The 24521-nt window shown below is 49.7% G+C and overlaps 1 protein-coding gene across 1 annotated transcript; it reads right to left on the bottom strand.

Annotated features, from left to right (window-relative positions):
* Positions 1–1434: 1434 nt before the first annotated feature.
* On the bottom strand, positions 1435–22103 carry LOC102731685 (transcription factor 7-like 1). Its single transcript, XM_006738828.3, has 9 exons — positions 21999–22103; positions 8332–8464; positions 7206–7308; positions 6892–6975; positions 6014–6157; positions 5191–5350; positions 4999–5106; positions 4150–4225; positions 1435–2826 (listed from the first exon to the last, which is right to left on the bottom strand). Exons 1-9 carry the CDS (start codon positions 22071–22073, stop codon positions 2393–2395), a joined length of 1317 nt encoding a protein of 438 aa, XP_006738891.1. The 5' UTR covers positions 22074–22103; the 3' UTR covers positions 1435–2392.
* Positions 22104–24521: the final 2418 nt, after the last annotated feature.

Here is a 24521-nt window from a genome sequence, read left to right as displayed (position 1 = left end):
GTGGTGGTGGTGATACAACATTGTGAATGGAATGAGTGCCAGTGACTTGTACATTTACAAATAGTTAAAATGGCAAATTTATGTCACATATATTTTACCATCAAAAAATAAAGGAGGGGCGCCTGGGTTGGCTCAGTGGGTTAGGCGTCCAACCCTTGTTTTTGGCTCAGGTCATGATCTCAGGGTCGTGAGATGGAGCCCCATGTGGGGCTCTGCCCTAGGTGTGGAGCCTGCTGAAGATTCTCTCTCCCACTGGGGCGCCTGGGTGGCTCAGATGGTTGAGCGTCTGCCTTTGGGTCAGGTCACGATCCCAGGGTCCTGGGATGGAGCCCCACATCGGGCTACTGGCTCAGCGGGGAGCCTGCTTCTCCCTCTCCCCCTGCTCATGCTCTCTCTCTCTCTCTGTATCTCTGTGTCTCAAGTGAATAAAATCTTTAAAAAAAAAAAAGATTCTCTCTCCCTCTCCCTCTGCACCCACCCCCACCCACCCCCCATCTCCCCCCTAAAAATAAATAAGTAAAAAATAAAAAAGGGAATGAAGTACTGATATATGCTACAGCGTGGATGAACCTTGAAAATAGTAGGTTGACAGAAGTCAGTGAGAAAGACCATATGTGGGGCACCTGCCTGGCTCAGTCAGTAAAGCCTATGACCCTGATCGCAGGGTCATGAGTTCAAGCCCCACGTTGGGTGGGGCGCCTACTAAAAGCAAAAAAAACCCAACACACCCATGCACACACACAAATACCATATGTTGTATCATCCCATTTATTATTTTTTTAAAAGTTTTATTTATTTAAGTCATCTCTACACCCAATGTGGGGCTTGAACTCACCACCCAGAGGTCAGGAGTTGCATGCTCTTCCAACTGAGTCAGCCAGGCAGCCCCTATATGATTCCATTTAAGTGACGTGTCCAGGATAGACAAATCCAGAGACAGAAAATAGATTAGTTGTTGCCTGGGACTGCAGGGTGTGAAGGCAAGAAATGGGGGTGACTTCTAAAGGGTCTGGGGTTCCTTTTCAAGGTGATGAAAATGTTCTAAAGTTGACTGTGATTATGGATACACAACTTGAACATACGGAAACCTACTGAATTGTACACTTTAAATGGGTAAATTGCATGTTATGTGAATTATAGCTCAGTAAGGCTGTTATAAAAGAAACTGCCGCGCTAGGTACCATGCAAAACAACCAAAGGATGCCCCTTACATCCTGGCAATTATAAGAAAACAAAGAAAAATAAAGATTACTCTCTTTGGATCTCAGTTATCGATATTGACGGGTCTCTGTACATTTGAGGCTGGAAGTTGGGTTGAATTTTTGTCAGGCATGTTTTCGTATTCTCCTCTCCAACCCCCTGCAAAAATCTAGCACAGGGCTTGCTATGAAGATGGGGGCTTGATTCAACAAAAGGATTGAAATACTCAGAAAAGGTCTTGCAACTGCAATTTTATTTTCTTTTGTGAAAATAAACAACTGGAAGTTTAAATTGCTCCAAAAAACCCCATAAAAACAAAAAGAAATACACACAGAAGAAGCATGTGAGGTGATAGGGGGAGGGAGGAGGGCGTTTAGACCTTTGGCAGATTGTGCTAGCACTGACCCAGGGGACAAGAGCCAGGCCTTGGGGCCGGGTCCCATCTGCCACTCTGGGACAGTGAAGGGAGGTCTTGACTGGTGAGGGGGTGGCACAGAGACTTCTTCACCGAGAAAGTGGCGGGCACCTTGAATCCCTTTCAATGTGGGAAAGAACCATTTCAGAGGACCTCTTTGCCCACCCAGAGCTGGAGGCTGTTGTGTGAGGGCCCACTGAGGGAAAGGGGACGCTGGTGAAGACAAATCAGGCAAAGGTGGCTTCTCATGTGATGACAGTCTTACACTGGGCAGAGGACGAAGATGAAGGCAGTTGGGCGAAGGAGAAAAACTTGGTGAGGTCAAAGGGAATGTCCAGGAATGGGATCTAGAGGAAGAGGTAACAGGCTAGAAGTCCAGCCATGGCCGACATGTGGACCAGGAAGGGGAGGGGGGCACGTGGGAGCGCTGAGAAGGGGGAGCAGGGCAGAAAGGGAAAGAGGTAGAGAGGAAGGGGTCTTCTGCCCAGGTCCATCCACCACTGCACGTACAGGAAGAAGAATAACACACTACTTTTCAGTTCTCTTTCTTTTAAAGATTTTTTTTTTGTTGTTTTGTTTTGTTTTTTAAAAAAGCCTTAAGATCAGCTACTGGTTACATCTACAAAACGTAAAGTGCTGTTGCTACCAGTCACTTTACAGAACAGTCCAGAGTGGTCAAATATTGACCAATAAAGTTTCCTTTTTTTTTTTCTTTTTTCTTCTGAATCATTACTACTCAACGAGTCACTTGACAGCCTGCATAGGTCAGGGGGCAGCTCAGTGGGCAGACTTGGTGACCAAGGAAAGAGGCTGGGCCTGGAGGACTGGGAGGGCCTGGTGGGCATGGAGCGCGGCCGGGAAGGAGGGGGGAGAAGTCAGCAGAGCTGTGGGCAGGGACCCGAGGGGGAGCGGCCGGGAGAGGAGCGGGGGCTGGCTGCCCATCTGGCCGGAGGAAGTGGCTGTCGCCTTGGCTGACAGGAAGGCAGCCGAGTGTAAAGCCAGCTGGGCCCGGCTCTCCGGCTTGGTGGTGAGGGAGAGGGGCTGGGCTTGCTCCGAGTGCGTCGCCGCGGGGGCAGCCGGGGACGCCAAGGCTGCGGAGGGGGTGGCCGGGGAGTCCAGCATGCTGCCGTGGGAAGAGGCAGGGCTGTCACAGGACTTCTCAGGGGGCAGGTACTGAACACATGGCTTCTTGCTTTTGGAGGCCAGAGCACCTATGGGGACAAAACACAAGAAAGACTGAGCAGCGAGTACTGGGGGTGAGGCGGAACACAAGAACGCCTACTGGGAGGGAAGGGCAGGGGCCCGAAATCCAGGCTTTCAAGATGAGGAAGCCGCACTGGGGACACCTAGAGCATTGAGAAGGGGCAATGCCAAAATGCCAAAGACCTATTCGGTATCTGATAGGAGGGAAGAGAACTCAGGCTATCACATCATCCCCTTCCCTGCCTAAATCTCAGCCTTTTGGAGACGGATCTCCATTCGATTTGCTTTAAAATCTCTGGCTTGTGGTGCTATGGGAGATAGCACAGCACCTGCGGAGCGGGGAGGTATACAAGGGACCGTGCAGCACGTACATCCTTCACTTATGTGTACGCCTACGTAAATAAATATACAAATCACATCGATGACGGAGAGGGAGAGAGAGGGAGAGAGAGGGAGAGAGAGGGAGAGAGAGAAAAGAGATTAAAAGCACTTTAGCTGGTACCAGCAGTTCTGTAATGTCCAGAGTGAGCACGAGATGAGAGGTCACCATGCTAGGTGAGATTCCGGTGTGAAAAGACGCAGTACATAATTTTGGCACAAAGTGACCCCGAAACCAAGCAAAGTATTTCCTTGGGTGTTCAACCAACCCAACCTTGGAGGAACACCTGCTTCTATTTGGTTCACGAATAGGTGGCATGTCCATCTCTCACGTGCCCCGCTCCTGAGGGAATTTCAAAGATAATTGCAGATACCATTCATTTTTGCCTGGTACATCGATTTTTAGAACCCTCAAATAAGATGCAACTCAAATGAATTGAAAAGTGCCTACATTTTGACGTGGGAAAGTGGTGGCATCAAATCCTGCCTCTGCCATTTAACAAGCAGAGTGACTGGGAAGGTCCACCCTCTCTGAGCCTCTTTATTCGTCATCTCTAAAAGGGGGTGATGGGGCCCCTGGGTGGCTCAGTCGGTTAAGCGGCTGCCTTCGGCTCAGGTCATGATCCTGGAGTCCCGGGATCGAGTCCCGCATCGGGCTCCCTGCTCAGCGGGGGGTCTGCTTCTCCCTCTGCCCCTCCCCCTGCTTGTGTTCCCTCTCTCGCTGTGTCTCTCTCTGTCAAATAAATTTTAAAAATCTTTAAATAAATAAAAGGGGGCGATAATAACACCCACCCGAGTATGCAGGAGGCTCCCATGAGGCAGAGGCCCTGAGAATGGTGGCTACGATCAAACAGCGCTGTCGCTGAACCCTACAGAGACCCCGGAACGATGCACGACAGGTGCCGCTGTGATGGCAGTTAGAAGAGCCGGTGCCCTCCTAAGGACTCACTCACCCTCTGCCTCTTGGACTTGCTGCTGGGACTGTGTCTGTGACAGCTGTTTTTCTCTCTTCCTCTTCTTTTTCTTACCCTGAAAATTATGGCCACAGAAAGGGTAACCAAGGGGCAGAATGACTGGCTTTTCGGGGGGACTCCCAGACCCGAAGTGGGGGAGGACAGGATATGGCCCATACTGCCCCTGCCCCTCCCTGGGGGAGGGAGCCGGCGGCGGAGGGGAGCTGCTCGGGTCACGCACCCACGGAAGCCTCTGAGGAGGCAGAATGAGCCTTGCTGGAAGGTGCCCTCCCGTCCCCACTCGATTCTTCCCTCCAACCCGGGGTCCTGGCCTTCTTGGAAGGCCTCATCCCTTCAGTGCCCGCGGGCTTATTTTTCCATTTCCCGCCCTGGAGCAGTGTGGTTCTTGATCTTTTCTGAGGGGACTCAGGCCCCACCGAAAATCTAAGACAGCTCTGAAGCCTCTTACCAGAAATAAAAAGCAAATGAGAACAGACATACAAAAACCTGTCTACTTTCGAGGAGTTATTAGCAATGCCAGCCGGGGCTCCACATCGCTCTCTGAGCCCCAGGTTCGGAGCCCTTGGGCCCGCAACACCCGCCCCCCCCCAACCAGAGCCCGGACACAGCTCGCGCGGCGTCCTGAATTATAGAATCAAGGGCTGAGTCCACTTCAAATGAGAGGGGTACAAATTCACGTCGGTCCTTAGGACGCCAAAGCCACGTCCTTGCTGATCTCCTGAGAACGGAAGGCGAAAGACAGCCTCCTCCCGGGCCCTAAGAGGCCTCCGGAAGCGGGGCCGCCTCCTGCTCCCCGGGGCTGCTCTCCGGGCCCGCCGCGCCACTTACGTAGTTGTCCCGGGCTGACCAGGTCGGGTAGAGCTGCGAGTGAAGCTGCCGCTCCTTCCGGGCCAGTTCGTAGTACTTGGCCTGTTCTTCTCGGGACAGGTTGTGCCACTGCGGAGAGAGGGTCAGAGGTGACAGGGAGCGAGGAGTGCAGGGGACGCCGCCCCCGCGGCCCGGGCCGAGAGCGGGCCTTACCTTCCTTCCCAGGATTTGGTTAATGGCCGCGCTTTCCTTCAGGGTGCACTCAGCCACCACCTTGGCCCTCATCTCCTTCATATACAACATGAAGGCGTTCAGAGGCTTCTTCACGTGGGGTTTCTTTTCTTCCTCCTTTTTCACCGTGACGGGTGATTTCCTGGGAAGGCACAAAGCTGGCGGTTAGCGCGCGTCGGTGGCCACCCGGGCCGCGACCCCCGCCCCTCGCTGAGGCCAAGGGCCGCCTGCCCCCGGCGAGCGGCCAGGAGCTGCTCGGGCGCTCGGCCGGTCAGGCTGCTCGCAGCACCTGAGCACCCCCATGAGCGGCTCCCAGCCGCGGGATGGCCTCAGGCCGTGTCCTGTGAGGGGCTAGTTCCCTGAGGAAGGAGCAGAGGTGGTGGGGAGGGGCGCCGGCCACAGGTGACAGGGAGGGGGCAGAAGCAAGAGGGGGTCTCCTGCGCCAGGGGGTGCTAACTTGGGCTTTCCCGCTGGCTGTATGGCTCAGCGGACAAAGCCCTGGCCTTGGTGACAGTGTGACCTGGCGAAATTCCTCCCTTCAGGGCTCACATTTTCCCCTGTGTGGGGGAGGGGGAAGGAAGCCAAAAGCGCTCCCGGGTTCTCTTTGGGCCCCCAAATCCCGTCAAACTCCCCTGACTGTGCGCAAAGGGGGCTCTCAGCGAGCGTGGGAGCAATCCCCAGGAGAGAGGAGGATGCTGCGGAGGGAGGCTGCTGGCCGCCTGCTAAAGGCCCCCGGGGGGGCCAAGTACACGGCGTTTGCTGCTCAGACACCAGCCGCCCCGCACCCAGGCCGCCTGATACTCACGCGCTCATGGCCGGGCTGAGGCTGGGGGGCGCCGGCTCCTGCTTGACGATGGGGGGGACGATGGCGGGGTGGGGGATCCCTGAGGTGGGCAGACCAGGGTGGGCCGGAGCCACCATGTGAGGAGAGAACCGGCTGGAAACCAGGCTGTGTACCATGTGGGAAACAAGGGACGACACAGGGGTTCGGGCTGAATGCTTGTCACCCGGCAGAGGACGCGGTGGCCGCCTGCCCTGGCGGCAGAGCTGGGCAAACGCCTCTGCCAGGGCAGCCTCTGAGGACTGGGAGCGCGTTCACGGGCCCGCGAGCACCCGACAAACCTCCCTTCCCGCACAAATGCGCAGGCCTCCTCTATCTGATGCTGGAAGCGGGTAGGATGAAAACCGAACGCAAAAGAAGGTGGAGCAGGCCAGAGGCCAGGGGGCACAGTGGGGAAATAAGGGCGTATGCTGGGGCTTGCACCTCCTTTGTCACCAGAGGTGCCACTGTCACGTAGATCTGGCCCCTGAGACAGAAGCCCCCTTTACTGTTCCCTCTCCTGACATCGTTTCAGGAAAAAGTCATCTTCTCCCAGCCCCTGGCTTCAGTGCCACGAAGCCTGGCACGTGGGGGGGACGTGGTGGGAGGCTAAGGGCTAGGGCCTTGAAATTCTTCCCTTAGAGAGGTGGGGAAGGAGTGAGGCCGAGTCTGTGGCCTCCACTCCGACCACGGGGCACGAGGAGGTCCCTTAGCAAAGAGGGGTGGGGAGGAAAGGTGAGCCCATGCCTCCTAGTTTAGGGCCAGAGAAAGCTTTTTGAATGGTCAGAAATGGCAAGGACACTCGTAGAGGGCCATTCTCTACAAGGCCACGTCACGCTCCCAGACCCAGTCCCGGGACTCACCTGGACATTGAGGCGTTCATGGCGAGGGCAGGGTAGGGGTGCCGGAAGCCACCAGGAGGGAGGGAGTACATGGGCTGTCCTTGCCTAGAAGGGCCAGGAGTAAGGACATCTGGTCAGCACACTGGCTATGGTGGGACTGTTCAGGACAGGGAAGGAGAGCGGGCTGGGAAGAAAGCATGATAAAGGGCAGGAAGGAGGAAGTGCGAGTAAGAGCCGTGGGCTTTGGGGAGAAGACCCCACTGTGGGGGGTGGGGGTGCTGCAGGTACAGGAGGCAGAGCTCGGCATAAGGAAGGAAGGCGGTGAGTTTCCTTACTGTGGGACGAGCCAGCCGAGGGGATGGGGGATTTGTCCAACAGCTCCAGGAGACAGTGGGTAATATGGAGACAGCTCGGATGGGTGAGGGGGCCGGGGGATTCCTGCTTCAAAGAGACACGTGTCAGTCTGTTCCTTGGCCCTACCACAGCACCTGGAACTAACACCAAACTGGAAGTCCCTTGCCCTATGTCCCCAGGCGTGCTGGAGCTTGGAAGGCCTTTCTTTCAGTACCCTGGCCCTGTCACCTCCCCAGCTCTGCTGGGGTCAAGGACATTTTCAGGGAAGGCAGGACTAACACGGCTTCTCTCTGGCTACCTGGATCCCACCTCTGTCATTAGGAGTAATTTCCAGCTGCTTATACAGGAGTCATCCAAGAAAGGGCCTCGAAATCCTGGACTGAGAGACCCAAGATATCCCCCGAGTCATCTGCTAACTCCTCCTCCTCTTCAGAACCTACCCCATTCATGGAGAAGTAAACTTTGCATTTCTATGCCACATTTGTCCTCCTCATTATCTGTAACTTACAGTAACTGTGATTTCTCTTTAAACAGGGGCTCCAAAAATGCTTTGAGCCATGACCACTCTGGGAATTTGATGAGGCTATGTCTCCCTGGGATGGACAGCTCTGGTGAACAAGTTAAAAAAAATAAATAAAAGCCAGCTCAACCTTAGTGCTTTACAGCTATACTTAGAAGACGGGTCAGACTGGTTACTTTTGAAAATGTTCAGTATAAGGCAAAGGTCTTGGTTAAGGGAGGCACAGAGACACAGCCCACAGCTGGGCTAGACTTCAAGGTCAATGCAGAAGATTTCCCGCCACGTCCAGCTCAGTCCACCCCCAAAGTATTAAGAGATTCTCCACTGTGGAGCCAGGCCCTGTGCATTGCCTCATATAATTTCCTTTTATCCTCACAATGCCTCTACGATGTGAAAGGGACACAGGAAACACAGATGAAAAATATGAAAAGGCTAACGTTGGTGGGCAAGGTAATGGGCTCTTGGGAGTTGGAGACATGACCTGAAGCCAGGGCTGCCTGATTCCAGGGCCGTGATGTTCCCCGAGAAGACAAGCCTGGCCCACTGGAGCTCTGCATGGGGGCCAGCCTGAGCGTTGGATGACTCACCTGTCTTTGGATCGATCTCTGGGGAGAGGTGCGTGGGAGGGGAGCCAGGGGAGAAGTGGTCGTTGCTGTAGGTGATGAGGGGCGTCAACGGGTGCATGTGATGCGGGGGCTGAACAACAGGAACTTTATTAGACTGAAAGACAGAGAGAAAAAGACTAGGCACAGTTGCCAAGAAGACAGAGTCCAACCTGCTGTTATATACTGTGTTCAATACGTGCCAGGTATTTTCCACGCAACAGCCCATCCAGCCCTCAAACAGCCCTGGAGAGAAAGGAGCAGTCTACACATCGGGAAAGAACCAACAGAATTAAGAGGAGGGATTACACCCACCCTCCAAAATCCCCTCTTCAAAACAACATACATTCACCTCATGTATGCTGTGCGGTGCTAAATGCTCCAGGCTATTGAATTATCAGCTGTGCTCTGTGTAACCTCAGTGAGCTTTAAAAGGTTCAACACACCCTTTCCAAATAGATTTCATAGAAATAGTAGCTCACAAGTTCAAGTCTGAGACTGGGAACAGACCAGTGGGGAATTGTCCTCGTCAGACCTCATGGAACCAGCTGTCATGTTCAGGCTTTTCAGACACAATCCAAGAGCACTTAAAACAGGTCTCTCTGTAGCACTTCAAACACTGCTACCTAATTACCATTCTTCCTTTAAAACACCAGCGAATGTAAGAAGTACCATTATTCTATAGAACTATTAAGAAGAAGAAAAACACTGGCATGCCATTGAGGCACCCTGATTTCAGATATGAAAATGGGAAAAACCTGTGTGTCCTACAATTGGTGAACTGGATTAAATTGTTTTAATCTCATCTGACTTAACAATAAGGAGTTTTCTTATAAAAACAACTACAATTTTTATTTTATTTATTTATTTTAAAGATTTTTATTTATTTGTTTGACAGAGAGAGAGAGAGCGAGAGCAGGAATACAAGCAGGGGGAGTGGGAGATTGGAGAAGCAGGCTTCCCGCTGAGCAGGGAGCCCGATGTGGGACTCGATCCCAGGACCCTGGGATCATGACCTGAGCTGAAGGCAGTCGCTTAACCAACTGAGCCACCCAGGGGCCCAACAACTACAATTTTTAAAAAGGATTTTATGTATTTGAGAGAGAGAGAGCTAGTGCACAGGCAGGGGGGAGGGGCAGAGGGAGAGGGAGAAGCCGACTCCTGGGCGAGCAGGGAGCCTGACGAGGATTTGATACCAGGCCCCTGGGATCATGACCTGAGCTGAAGGCAGATGCTTAACTGGCTGAGCCACCCAGGCGCCCCAAAAGAGCTACAATATATTGAGCACCCCACTATAAGCACAGCACTAGGCAATACATCTGCTCCTTATTATAACTTAGCACATTAGCTATGATTATCCCCATTTGCGGGATGAGAAAACTGAGCTCAGAAGGATTAAGTGGCTTAGCTCAGAACACAGAGCTAATAAATGGCAGAACTGGATTCATACCGGCCCTTTGCGGCTCTAACAAACCAGAGGGTTTTCTCTGGTAATACCTGTGTCCCCAAGAGCCCAATCAAAACATATCTGTCAGAGAGAAAGAACTGACATACATTTTTCTTTTTTTTGCATAATAAGGTAAATGAGTTACAAGTGGAGAAGAGATTTGCTCTAAAAAGAGATCTGCAAGATGGATAATGATTTGCAGGCAGCCCAAGGGCTAGAATTCCAAACTGCTGTCTTCCCATTTGAATTTTTCATTTCATAGATTCTGGGAACCCTTTTTTCCTTTCTCACGGTGCCCATTTGGTGTTCATAACGCAAACTCCAATCTGTACGTTTATGTATCCGTGCTGACAGTATTCTTGTTCTACTTCCAGTCGGTTAAGCAGAGACAAGAGGCAGGGTACTGGAGCAAGGTCCCCAACCAGGATGCCAGCTCCCAGACCCGCAGATGGGAGGCAGAGAATTCAGACTGTTCATAACCGTAACCACTAGGTGGCGCCGGCACATGACCAGGCGCTTCGGGACCCCACTGGAACAACTTCCTATCACCTCCCAACCACCGGGGGCTCCTTTGACATTGCCTACAAACTCTAAAATTATTTTTCCCCTGTTTCCTTGCTGGCTTTCGAAGGTGTCTCCATGTACATGAACATATAGCGCAAATAAGAGTATAGAAATTATTTTAAGGTCAGATTTCTTGGAACCTAATGTATCTAAATGATGCATTTGGGTTTCCTGGAAACAGCTTTGTCTAAAGGATGATTTTTAGTATCATAAAAGCAACAGAATTATTATTAAAGTGATAATAAATGATAAAAGAATTACACAGAATGATTACAATTTTTTTTTAAAGATTTTATTTATTTGGGGGCGCCTGGGTGGCTCAGTCATTAAGTGTCTGCCTTCGGCTCAGGTCATGGTCCCAGGGTCCTGGGATCTGGGATCGAGCCCCGCCTCGGGCTCCTTGCTCAGCAGGAAGCCTGCTTTTCCCTCTCCCTCTCCCACTCCCCCTGCTTGTGTTCCCTCTCTCGCTGTCTCTCTCTCTGTCAAATAAATAAAATAAAATAAAAAAAGATTTTATTTATTTGTGTGTGAGAGAGAGTGTGTGTGAGTGGGGAGAGGAGAGCGAGAGGGAGAAACAGACTGTGCTGAGCGCAGAGCCCGATGCGGGGCTCGAACTCATGACCCTGAGATCACGACCTGAGCCGAGATCATGACCTGAGCCAAAATCAAGAGTCAGATGCTTAACCAACTGAGTCACCCAGGAGCCCCCAGAATGATTACAATTTTTAAAAAATATATAAAACTCTATGTTTAAAAAAAAAAAGACCAGAAGCACACCAAAATGTAAACAGTAGGTATGTTTGAGTGGTGGAACTATGGGTAATTTTTTTTCTTGTTTCTCTTTCTGTATTTTCCAACTTTAATTACTGTCTATATTAAAAAGGATACTTATGGTGAATACAGAAGAAAGAAATACAAACTGTATTATACAGCATTTAGAAAACACAATCAGGGGCACCTGGGTGGCTCAGTCAGTTAAGCGATAGACTCTTGGTTTTGGCTCAGGTCATGATCTCCCGTTGGTGGGATTGAGCTGGGCATCAGATTCCGTCCTCCATGCAGTCTGCTTGAGACTCTTTCCCCCTCCCTCTCCCTCCCTCTCTGTTCTTGCCCTTGCTCATGCTCTCCCTCTCTCTCTCAAATAAATAAATAAAACCTTTAAAAAAAGAGAGAAAAGAAAACATAATCACACTAGCCTAACCCACATTTTGGTGTATCTCCATTCATTTCTACTTCTTTATAGATCTGGTTTTTTACTTATCGATTTACATCATTTATAACCATCTTTTATTAAATTAATGTTTTCAGCTTTTTAAAATTTTTTTAAAGATTTTATTTATTTGAGAGAGAGAATGAGATAGAGAGAGCATGAGAGGGGAGAGGGTCAGAGGGAAAAGCAGACTCCCTGCCGAGCAGGGAGCCCGATGCGGGACTCGATCCCGGGACTCCAGGATCATGACCTGAGCCGAAGGCAGTCGCCCAACCAACTGAGCCACCCAGGCGCCCTTTCAGCTTTTTTTAAAAGATGTTTTTCTCTTCTTTTTTTTTTTTAAAGATTTTTATTTATTTATTTGAGAGAGAGAGAATGAGAGAGAGCACATGAGAGGGGGGAGGGTCAGAGGGAGAAGCAGACTCCCTGCCGAGCAGGGAGCCCAATGCGGGACTCGATCCCGGGACTCCAGGATCATGACCTGAGCCGAAGGCAGTCGCTTAACCAACTGAGCCACCCAGGTGCCCCTAAAGGATGTTTTTATAGTTTACTTGAGAGAGAGCGAGAGAGAGCGAGCACAGAGGGAGAGGGAGGCCCGACGAGGGGCTCGATCCCAGGACCCCGGGATCATGACCTGATCCGAAGGCAGACGCTTAACCGACTGAGCCACCCAGGCACCCCCGTTTGTTAGCTTTACTGAGGTATAACTGACAAATAAAAGTGTAATATATTTGAAGTGTACAATGTGATTCTTTAATGTATGTATGTATACCCATCTAAACATACTTTCTAGCATTATGAAACCCTGACTGCCCATGTGCTGTTGAGTCTGGCCCCATCAGAAGCTGGTACACAGCACTGAATAGGTAGCAAAGGACAAGGCCGGGAAATGTGAGTTACATTAAAAAGTGTAAGTATCCTCACTTAAATGCTCTGTGAGTTATTCTTGGTTCCCATTAGGTGGCATCATTGTCTAGAAAATGGACTGGGAGGTGGTGGGTTCACAGAAAGAGAAAGGAGGGTAAACTCTTCCTAAGTCAGTCTGGGAAGAGGCAGCCTCTGGCACCGATAATCGAGAATTGCTCTCTTTGGAGCTGACCCAGGGAAGGCTCTCCTTGGAGGCTACCGTTCCAGTAAAAGTTTCCGTTCTTTACTCTCCTCAGCTACCCTCAGGAGCAGGATGTCTACAGCATACACTCAGGCCAAGGGTAGGAATGCTGGGAACCAGTCTACACCTCTCAGTGGAAAACCCCGCGCAAACAATGTGCGCAGGCGGAGGCACAGGGTTCACTCAGCACTGTAGCCGAGGCCAGATTTATCTGGAGAGCATCTCAGAGCCATCTCGGGCCTGAATCCTTCTGCAGTCACGCAGACCCAACCCTTTTCCAGTTCAAGTGCCTCTCGAACATTTTAGTCTGTTTCTAGAGCTGGTGCAAGCCAACCTTCTTTCTTTCTTTATTTTTTAAAGATTTTATTTATTTATTCATGAGAGATAGAGAGAGGCAGAGGCAGAGGCAGAGGGAGAAGCAGGCTCCCCGTGGAGCAGGGAGCCCGATGCGGGACTCGATCCCAGGACCCTGGGATCATGACCTGAGCTGAAGGCAGACGCTTAACCGACTGAGCCACCCAGGCGTCCCGTAGCCAACCTTCTTTAAATTCCTTGTCCCCGAGGAAACAGTGCCTTGTCTCCCACCATTCAGGACTTAAATTCAAGGTCAAAGTAAAGCTAGCACCACACAGCTCCAACATAGACAGAGAAACCACCTCTCCACAAGGCCCCTCTCCTCCATCCCTCTCCTGCTTGTCTCAGGAACTTGCTGGAGGCCTCCACAGAGCCTCCTGGCTCCTACTGTTCCCACACTATTCTCTTTTCTTCCCGATCCTGATTTCAGATATCAGAAGCATAAAGTTTTGTAGATCTGGCAAAGATGAGCCTTCACTTTGTGGTACCACTCACAAGCAGCCACAGACTCGCCAACAGACTGCCCAGGGAAGATACTGAGAGTCCTCTGGGTTGCTGACTGTATCTGATTTTATACATTTAAGAAATCTGTTCTACCTACATCCATTTGCTGTTCACTGCTGGAGGCGACCTTCTCTGTGGGGGCCAGAAGGGGACCTGTTTCCCCCAAGGCAGGGCTATCTGCTGAGAACATTCAATGGCCCAAGAAGGAGGATTTCCAAGGACTTGCTGGCTCCGGCCGCAATGTTCAGTGTTACCCCGATTCTATCTGTGACAGATGATTAGTTAGGCCAGGGGTGGGGGGAGGGGTCTCCAAATTTTTTTGGTCATACAACTAAAAGTATCAGTTCTGCCGTGTTTTGTTTGCTGGCTGGTGGTTTGTGCTCTTAAGCAGTAATATTTTCAATTTAAGGATATTGCAGGAATCTTTTGAAGCTACCTGTATATTTCCTTATGGGTTATTTTAGTTAAAAGTTAGTAATGTGTAAATCCACATAGCTGGGCTCAGGTGAACTGCAGTACGCTGAAAACCAGCAAGTAGGTGAAATTCCTACCGTCGATCCCCTCACATTATCCATAGAGTAAAGATGAACTTCTTCCTAATGATTTTAGATTGAGATGTAAGGGACGGTGTTTTCACTCCCACCCCCTACCCTCAATGGAACATCCTGTGTCTGCACAGCTTTTTAGAGATAACCAACTGAATTCACTGCTCAAGCTTGGACAGAGAACAATTTTCTTTGCATATGTCCCACTGCAGGTCCTAGGAGATCCTTCCTTAAGCTCCTTCCACAATTCTTTCCTATCCCTATACATCAGCATATCACTTAAATAAATATTTCCTCTACCTAATGAGAGCGCATCAAGTGTTGGAAGAGAAATACCTTGTTCTCTGAGGTCTTCTCTTTGTTTCCCTCATTGGCCACAGTCTCTGGACTCCTCACTATTTTCTGACCATCTGTCCCTAAATTACCCCCATGTCTTTCTTAAAATTAGTAAAATATTCCAGAGGGAGATGGCCGGTTGGTAGTACAGAAAATAAGATTGAAAGATTTATATATAGTAGAACTAGGGCCACAGAGGAACCTAATTTAAGTTGGTGGGACCTCATTTCTCTCTCTCTCTCTCTGTATGTACACACACACATACACTCTCTACTCTAACAAATACTACTTGAAAGGCAAAACATATACTCCTTACCATTCTGTCATTGTATCTTATTAAAGAAAGGAAGTCTGAATGTATGTTTCCTATACAGAATTTTCCTCTGCTGAGAGAAATGGAAACCCACACTTTTATTTATTGGATAAATGTCTGTGGAGACTGTCTACACAGCAGGCACTGAGTTGGGCAGCCAAAGGGTTGGAGGCTGATCGAGCAGAGATGGAAAGAATCTTGGGCCTCTGATCGCATGGATGAAGTGCTGAACTAGCTGGTCCTACAGAAAACACTAATCACAGCAATAGGAGCAACCAGATAAATTCCTTTCTTGTCTCACCACGGCGGGGTGGGAGCAACAGGTGTTTATTTTGTTGTACCTATTATACACCAGGTACTGCTCCGGGTCTTGCGAATGCTCTAGAGACTCGTCTATTTAGACACAAATACCGATTCTCATAGTACCTATGTTCTAATTGGAGAGATGGACAATAAGCAAAATTAAAAAATAATGTCTTAGATATTGAGAAACACTAAGGAGAAACGCTAAGTCAGGGGCAAGGGGTTGAACAGGGAAAGCCTTGAGGAGAAAATGACTTTTGAATAAACACCTGAAGGAAGTGGGGGGTGGGGCCCGCGGACAGGTGGGGGAGGAGCATTTTGGCAGAAGGAAGAGCAACATGGTGGCTGTGAGATGCTTGGCATGTCTGAGGAGCCACAAGGACGCCAGTGGACTGGAGCAGAGAAGAAAATGAGGACAGGAGGGTCTCTACTACCGTATTAAATGCTTTCTGAGCTCCTCATAGGTGGCAAGCCACAGAAGACGTAAAGACAAAGCCAGGCAATGGGTGAGAGAGAATGTTTAGGGAACTGGAATGTGTTTTGGGTCCTTCTAAGCAGGGCCATATTTTTGAGGTCCTTGCAAATAGGGTTGCACATAAAATTCTTGGGATAAATTTCTCCTTATCAAAACTCTCCCTGTCCCAGTGTTTGCCGGCATCGCAAATGGCAAAAGAAAACCCTGATGTTACCTTTACTTCTGTTTCTTTGACACTGGCCCTTTTTTTTCCTGCATAAATGCTTGTAGGAAAAAATGCTTAAACCCTCACAATTCAAATCGTTGTCGGGATGCCATAGGTGAATGCCAATTTTCATTTCCTTTCTAGAATTCAGGTGAACTCCTCCAATCTATAAATTCAAGTGTCTGTTTTTAAAGCCCAGTTTCACTTCTATTTATTGCCTTTTATCGTTTTCGTTGGTTTGGTCTCTTTGTCAAGAACACTATTTGTCGATTGGTTTTTTTAGTGCCTCTCTAGCCATTGCCATCTTTTCTGTGAGGGTCATCAATGCGTGGATTGGACTTGTCACCATGTCCATTCTGCTCTACGGTAAGATTCATGAGCGGGAAGATAGGAGGAAGAATTCCCCAAAGCTAAATGCTCAGTAGCAGAAACTAACAAGGGGATGGAAGTAGGTAATCATCAAAGTTTGATGAAAAACAGGACACTTACATGGCTTCAAAGCCTCTCCCCACAGAGAGCACTTATTAGTTACAAGCGGAGAGAGAGCAAGGTCACAGTGGATACACATGGCAGACACCACCTTAACTGAATGATTGAAGCTGACATCCCTGCTATGGGGACGAATGGACACGACATCAGTGCAGTAGGGTTCTTGCCAAAAACACATGACCGGAGTCCAACCACAAGGAAACAAACAAACCCAAATGGAGGGATGGTCTACAAAATAGCTGCTCTGTGCGTCCCAAAAAATGTCAAAGTCGGGAAAGACAAAGGCTGAGGAACCCTGCTACAGCAAAGGAGACAAGGGACATGGCAAGTAAATGCCACATGTGATCTTGGATTGAGCTCTGGCCAGGGAGAAGCACATGGCCGTAATGGACACTATTAGGGACATTTGCCCAAATCTGAATATATATTGTGGGTTAGAGAGGAATATGAAATGTTCATGTCTTGATTTTGATAATTGTCCTGTGGTCATTCTAAGACAGTATCTTCATTCTTAGGAAATACATCCAAAGTATTCAAGGGTAAAGGGGTACAATGTCTCCAACTTACTCTCAAATTGTTTTTTTTAAAAAAAAAAAATCCATACATATATGTGGATGTATACACACACACACATATATACAGAGAGAGAGAGAGAGGGGCAAAGCATAGGGCAAAATTTCCGAATCTGGATAAAGAGCATATGGGAGTTCCTTGTATTATTCTTGTAATTTTTCTGCAAGTTTAAAAACTAGTCAAAATAAAAAGTTAATACTGTGTAGTAAGAATTGAAATCGGTATTGGAGGCAGACCAGAGCAGCAACAGGCTATGGGGTGAGTTTTGAAGTGCTTTGGGTCCACAGCAGGTGTACTGTTGAGAAGATGGAGAACCTCTGTGCAATTTTAAAAGGGACATCTCAATAAATGTTTTAAATTGAGAACTGGCATGCTCAGCAAAGCCAGACTTCTCGGCTCAAAGGCAGAGCAGCAAGGCGGCCCTTCTTCAGAAGGAGGGCTTCCAGGCACTGGCCTGACAAGCGGACCTTGGACACGAGGCTCGGTAAGCTGTTTCTGAGAGTGGCCCGATGTTTAACGGCAAAACGGGGTGTTTACTATTTAAAGGAAGCATTTTGGTCATCTTCTAGAAAGCACCTTACAGGTGCATGCACAAACAGAAGAGAATGAAGTGCTGTATCACAAAACGTGTGTAGGTCTTTTTCTGGGCACTTTGGCATCTTCCCAAGTGTTCTACATAGCACAAGCCTTACCTTCATGGTTTCAAAAAAGACTTAAAAAAAAAAAAGGTCCCATATGAGAAGAGGGAATGGAGCAAGAGAGAGAGAGGGGCTTATAGGCTATATCACCTTTCCCCTGATGAGTTATTCTTCCATTCATCCATAGGGGTTCCGTTATCACCTACCCTGTGCTAGGCATTCTAACAGGCACGGGGTAAACGAACGTGAGCAGAGCAGACGTGATTCCTATCTTTGAGTTGGTTATGTTCTAGAAGTGCATCTATTTGTTTTGTGTGGCTGGGCACAGTACTCCAGGGAGAGAGGAGGGAAAGACGGGGGCCAGGCACATGGGGGCCGCAGCGAGGGGTCTGGATAACAGTCTACATGCAAGGAGATCACAGTGATCAGATATTACAAGTCGTTACATATAAAATATCACAGCTATTCCATTCTTAGAGCTTGTTTTTAAAGCATAAAATCCAAGTAGTAATAACACTTAACTCCATCCCCACCCTGGCCCGGTTACGGCTTGTTTATACACATTTCCTTGACAGGCAGCTTTGACATGACTCACTAAATCTCTGCCAAGTAGGCAGGCTGTTTCCTTCATTTGCCCTTCTCTCAGGGCAAACCTCATCTTAAAATATTTTGCTTGTGATTCTAAATGAAACCTCCTAATTGAGTGTTTTCAAATTTCTAATAAAAACGCCAGGGTCCAGACCTCCGTAACTACCCCCGGAAACCTCCAAGTCCTGCTTAGAGCTCCAGCTTCGAGAAGCGAGCACCTAGTAAACTGGGATCGTCTCTAACTCCTTCTTCCCGTTCGACTCTGATTTACAATTAGGGCAATGATTCTCCATCCTGCCCCTTAGAATCTCCCGGGAAGCTTAAAAAACTAAGATAACAATTCCACCCCAGACCTATTAAATCATAAACTTGGCAGAGTAGATGTGAGATTCTATAGGGCTCATTATCTATTACCTTTTCGATCTGTCCACTTGCGCTGGCCCCTAATGCAGGCCCTCCTCACCTCTTGGTCTGCTCATTAAACAGTACTTTGATCGCTCTTTCCTGGTCTTAAAAAGAGCAGCAGTGGTGGGTGGTAGCAACAGTGAGCAACAGCAGTGAGCTGACCATCACCGAGGGCTTACCTTGGGCCAGGCACAATTCTAAAATCATCACAACGCATGGGCTCACTTACACACAATTCTTGAGGTCAAGTGCTCTTCTGGTTCCCATTTTATAGACAAGGAAACCAAAGCAATGCGAGATGAAGTCACTTGGCTAAGGCTGCACCAATAGGAAGAGGCAGGGCTGGGGTTCAAGCCCACGGTGTTAACACCCTCCGACACACAGATGGTGCTCCCTGACTGTGTCAGGCTTTGCTCCTACACACACGTATATCTCAGAATCGGAATGAGACGCTCCGACGTGAAAACTGAGAATGGGGGTCTTCTCCGTATCTGTAGCATTGCAAGGTAACGTTAAGGTTTCCCCCAATACATGTTTCTTAAGCTTTTGAGGTGTGTTTCAGCTTTTTTTTTTTTTTTTTTTTAAGATTTTATTTATTTGAGAGAGAGAGAGAGAGCACGAGCAGAAGGGAGGGGCAGAGGAAGAGAGAGAAGCAGGCTCCCGCTGAGCAGGGAGCCTGATGCAGGACTGGATCCCAGGACCTGAGATCATGACCTGAGCCGAAGGCAGACGCTTAACAACTGAGCCACCCAGGTGCCCCTGTGCTGTGTTTTTTTTTTTTTTTTTTTTTAAGATTTTAAGTAATCTCTACACCCAGTGTGGGGCTCGAACTTACGACCCCAAGATCAGGAGTCACATACTCCACTGACTGAGCCAGCCAGGTGCCCCTCTGTTTTTCTATATTAGAATACACAGTGTGGTAATCCACAATTTACTAGAAAATGAGCCATTTTGTTATCTACAGTGCAATGTGTCAACTGTTCAAGCTTCTCCAGTCTGACAAAGTAAGGAGCCCCTGGCTCCACCACCACGCTGAATTAGCGTCTGCGAACATTCCTGCGACGGATGAATGTTTGCTTGGCTGTTGGAGCTACAGGCATGGAACCTTGTTGAGAGTTTAGGGATTTCATACATCTTTATGTCACTCACTAAGTGAGAATGGGTACCTTAATTCACTTAAGGAAAAGAGTCTAGAAAGAGAACGAAAGCTTAGAGAGGGCAAAGAACTGTTAGTATCTCTGCGTACAGGAGCCTGGTGGAGTGAAAGGAGGAGTCCAGGAAGCAGAGGGCTGTAAAAACTGACAGATGCCCACCTGCGCTGAGCAACAGCAGGGGCACTGCTTGGACTCGGGCACGAGGTGGCAGTTGCCGAGCTGAGCCACGCTGCAGGAGATCGGCAGAACAAAGGATGCGGTGGTGGAGGTGCGAGTCGGGCTCTCGTGGAAGAAGCCGGTGGTGAACACCCGCAAGGGAAATAAGATAATGCTCGCAGGAGGAGGAGGGCTGGACCCAGGGTTTTTATTTTATTTTTCAGAGATGGATGGCTCTGGGCAACCGAAAGGACGGGAAGCTCAATGAGTACCCATGCTAGTTTGAAAGGGAACTCACTTCCTCTAAAAGTAGATGGAGATTTTAGACAATGTGCAGAGACAGTATGTGGAGGGAGGAGGGGAGGGAGGGCCCTGCGTCTCGGGGTCCGCTGGAGTGGGCTGGGCGACGCCGCAGGATGGGTGGGGGATGAGCAAAGACTAGAGACTTGTAGAGAGACAGCTGTGCCGGGAGGGGACAGGCCAGGTTTGTGGCAGGGTGGATGTGGGGTGCCATGTCCGCCACCGCGACTGACCACTAGAGGGCACTGGGACCTTGCGTTCGGCCGTCCCAAATGGGACCCTGGGGGACCAGAGACACCACCCTGGCCTATTCCTGGGGCTGCTCAGGCCTTGGTGTGCGGCCACAGAGCCTCTCAGGGGCAGCCCGCACCACACAGCTCACTGTTCCCAACACAGTTGCTGGTCTCTCCCAGAGATGGTGGAAACAGCTCTCCCCACTTGTCTCCCCAGTGGACGGCAGGGACCATCACCTGAGAACTACACATGATGTACTTTATAAACCTGCAAGGGCTCTGCCTCCGTAAGCCGTTCGCACGATTACTGCAAATCATACGGGCTCACCGAGCCTTTATTTATCTTCTACTTACATCTTCTTTCTCCTCAACTAGACTCTAAGCTTTTAATGAAAAAGAGCTGTCAGGGTATCTTAAAATGTTCTGAACGAGATGAAATAATATGTCTGGGATTTACTTTAAAACAACCCAGTGTAGTACGAGGGGGAATGTGGGTGAAGGGCACAGGTGAAATTTTCCATAACAATTTTTTTAAAAGGTTTTCATTTATTTATTTGACAGAGAGAGAGAGAGCGCACACAAGCGGGGGAGCGGTAGAGGGAGAGGGAGAGGGAGAAGCAGGCTCCCTGCTGAGCAAGGAGACCGATGCGGGGCTCGATCCCAGGGCCCTGGGACCATGACCTGAGCCGAAGGCAGACGCTTAACAGACTGAGCCACCCAGGCGCCCCATAACAATGTTTTAAACAACACCATGTTTCGGGGCGCCTGGGTGGCTCAGTTGGTTGGGCGACTGCCTTCGGCTCAGGTCATGATCCTGGAGTCCCGGGATCGAGTCCCGCATCGGGCTCCCGGCTCAGCAGGGAGTCTGCTTCTTCCTCTGACCCTCTTCCCTCTCGTGCTCTCTCTCTCTCAAATAAATAAATAAAAATCTTAAAAAAAAAAAAAATTATAAACAACACCATGTTTCCCCACGTCTCCTTGTCTGTAAAATGCGTAGGTCATGCCAGTGGGTTTCCTTCTAGCTGCACCCTCTATGATTCTGAGGCTCACTGTACAGTGCATAACACCAGTTAGCTTGCGGGGTTATGTGGGTCTTAAGACTAGGGATGCCCAAGCTCCTAAGAAAAAGTCCTAGAATGCAATATCCCAGGACCATCTCTTCTGGATGTCAGTCCCCTGCAAGCCCCGCAGAGGCGAGACCTGCTTGGACCCCACTGCTCCCCCCGTCCCAGGACCATCCCGATCTTCCTTTGGGGCCCGAGTTGCCACAGGGCTTGGCACAAAGGCCTCCATGGCCCTGCTGGGGTTCTTGTTTGCATATGTTTTAATTAATTCTTTTCTATAAATCCTGTACGAAAGAGCCTCTTCAACTGTAATCATCTGCAGCTATGAGGAGAAGTGGCAAGGCAGAAGGAGCTCCAGCAGAGGGAAAGGACAGCACCGCTGCCTGGGTGGCCCGGGGGGAGGGGGTGGCGGGAAGGACCAGGGTTGCCAGGCAGGGCGGGGCCGGCATGGCTAATCACACACCATCCATCCCAGGTGGTAGGTGTGCGTGTGCTGAGGTGGGAGGGGCGGAAGAGCACACAGGTAACCCTGCTCCACCCCTGACCGCTCAGCCTTCCACCCGAGGCACACACACTTGAAGCAGCACCGCCAGGCCCCATCAGCTTCGGGAAGGCGGAGGGGACGCAATGCCATGGGCTGAGGTGAGTGACAGTGTCCCTCCGGCACTTGAAGGGGAAACAGACTTACCAAGTGTGCTGGAGATGGTGACCTGGTGTCCTTGACTGTGGCGCTGGAGGGGACATCGAGGAGGGGCCACTTCATCTGCAGGTACTGCACAGGGGACAGAAAACACAAGGCAGCTGGTTAGAGGAGGTCTCGCGAGCACCCCCAAGTGAGCAGAGGAGGAGCTCTGCAGTTAGGGTACTGCTGGTTCACTGCACCTGCACGAGCTCCTCCCCGGTCGGCGTCCAGGCGATCATCTCCAGGGAGAGCACGCGCTTATAGTCACCCCTACCACCACCAGCGCCCCTCGTCATTTTGTGGGGGACACGCAAAACAGCACAACCAGCCAAAGTGTCCAAAGAACTGATCACCGAGGGTCAAGTTCTGCCTGCTCTAGTCATGGGACAAGCAGGGCTCATCAAGGGACCAAGGGCTCCCAGACGGTGATCTTGCCCCCTTCATCCCCATCGCTTACAGCATCACACACAATACTCCCTAGGACATGGCCTCCAGGAGTATCTGGGGAGTGAATGAATTAAAACCATCTGCCCGACACTCGAAGGGTCATGGGTAATATCTGTCCATACTCAACAATGCTGATTTAACTTTTAGCTATAGCGTTTCTTAACCCTGAGAAGATGATCTAGTAGCTTACCCTGTACTAATCCAAACCCAATAGTACACCCTCTACACACACACACATGCTCACACACTTTCTTTAAACTAAAAGGCTCTCCTCAACCCTGGCACAGCAGTCTCTGGCGAGGGCCCGGAAGAGGATGAGTGGGGAGGAGGGGAGGGGCCCTGGGGTGAGCCCAGCTGGGTTCCAGAGTCAAATGCTCATGGGTTCAGGGTCTCACTCTGCCAGGCTGTGCAACCCTGGACAAGTGTCTTAACAACTCTGAGTCTCAGTTTCTTCATCTGTAAGGCAAGGCTAGGTCCATCATTTTGCCAGTTGTTAGGATTAGGGACAATGTCCACTACAGAGCACAGCCCTTCCCACGTGGGAGACGTGTGATGAACGGCAGCTATCATTTCCATAAGCAAACCATTAGTCTTCGCCAGGGGCAAAAGCCCACATGTTGTCTTGGTGTCAACAACTGATATGGTGCTTCTGGGCAATGGACCACCTATGCAGCCTCGTCACAGAATTCTTGAGGTTACTTTGGAAGTTACACCTCCAATAAGAAATGCTGCCTCCAGGAAGAGTTGTTTGTTTTTGTTTTTTTATTTATTTTTATTTATTTTTATTTTATTTATTTATTTTTATTTATTTTTTTAATTCTTATGTTAATCCCCATACATTACATCATTAGTTCTAGATGAAGTGTTCCATGATTCACTGTTCGTGCATAACACCCAGTGCTCCATGCAGAACGTGCCCTCCTCAATTCCAGGAAGAGTTTTACAGAGAGACAGAAATAAGTCTGAGTTTTCCCTTGCTCTGGTCATTCAATTCCAGGGAAAAAGAAATCGTGATTTGGCCTTGAGCTAAGTGCCCAGAATTGGAAAAGTAGGATGGGTGGTGCCCCTCTGCTCTTCATCACCCACAAACAAGGACTGAGAGGGCAGGGTCTGGGCTTTCAAAACAATGTCCACAGGCAAGGATAATAACCCTAGGACACATTTAAAGAGGGCCAGTGGGCCGCACAGATAGCAGGTGGATGGGCCAAGCAGGCCTGGCTGTGGGAGGCTTGGGAAGCGGGAACGAAAGAGGGGATTTAAGGGGCCCTACAAATAAGGACAGTCTCCACTCCAGGCCCTCTGGTACCTGCCCCTTCCTCCCTCCCTGCTGCCATACTGAGTATCATTCTGCCCCTGCGTTCTGCTGACCCTTCCCACCCCCACCCATTTCTTTCCCTACGCAGAGCCTATACTTTCTAGATGAACTAACTGGGATTTCAATGCCTTTGGCAAATTAAAAGGACTGGACAAATACTGGAATCATTAGTTAAAATTCATGTCCTCAGTGAATAACATTTGTGCCATGCGGGCAGTTTCCAAAGCATTTCCTTCCTTCCTTCCTTCCTTCCTTCCTCCCTCTCTCCCTCTTTCTTGTTTTTTTTAAGATTTTATTTATTTATCTGAGACAGAGCACACGTGCGCACAAGCGGGGGTGGGGGGTGGTGAGGAGCAGAGGGAGAGGGAGAAGGAGACTCCCTGCTGAGTGAGAAGACCGTCATCGATCCCAGGACCCTGAGTTCATGACCTGAGCCTAAGGCAGATGCTTAACCGAATGAGCCACCCAGGCGCCCCTCAAAGCATTTTCACACATGTAAACTGGTTTCATCTTCACAACAACCCTGCTGTTGTAAGTAGAGGTGACTGTCCCAAATTTTCGGAGGCGCTAATGGAGGTAAACACAGGGTGAGTAGCCTGACTTCATGAGGGGAGCTGCAGCTGAGGTCCCTTGACTTCAAACCCCACACTGTTCACTACAACGCGAGTCATAACACTTTCCATAGCATCACCTTCTTGAAACCCCACCCCTACCCCAGCCTGGATTTTTCTCTCTCCCTTTCTGTCTCACACAGGGCTGGCCACCTC

This window comes from Leptonychotes weddellii, chromosome 10 (assembly GCF_054177405.1).
Source record: "Leptonychotes weddellii isolate Sample4059 chromosome 10, ASM5417740v2, whole genome shotgun sequence".
Taxonomy (NCBI): domain Eukaryota; kingdom Metazoa; phylum Chordata; class Mammalia; order Carnivora; family Phocidae; genus Leptonychotes; species Leptonychotes weddellii.
Note: the sequence above shows the minus strand (reverse complement) of the source record. Positions and strands in the feature narration are given on the sequence as shown.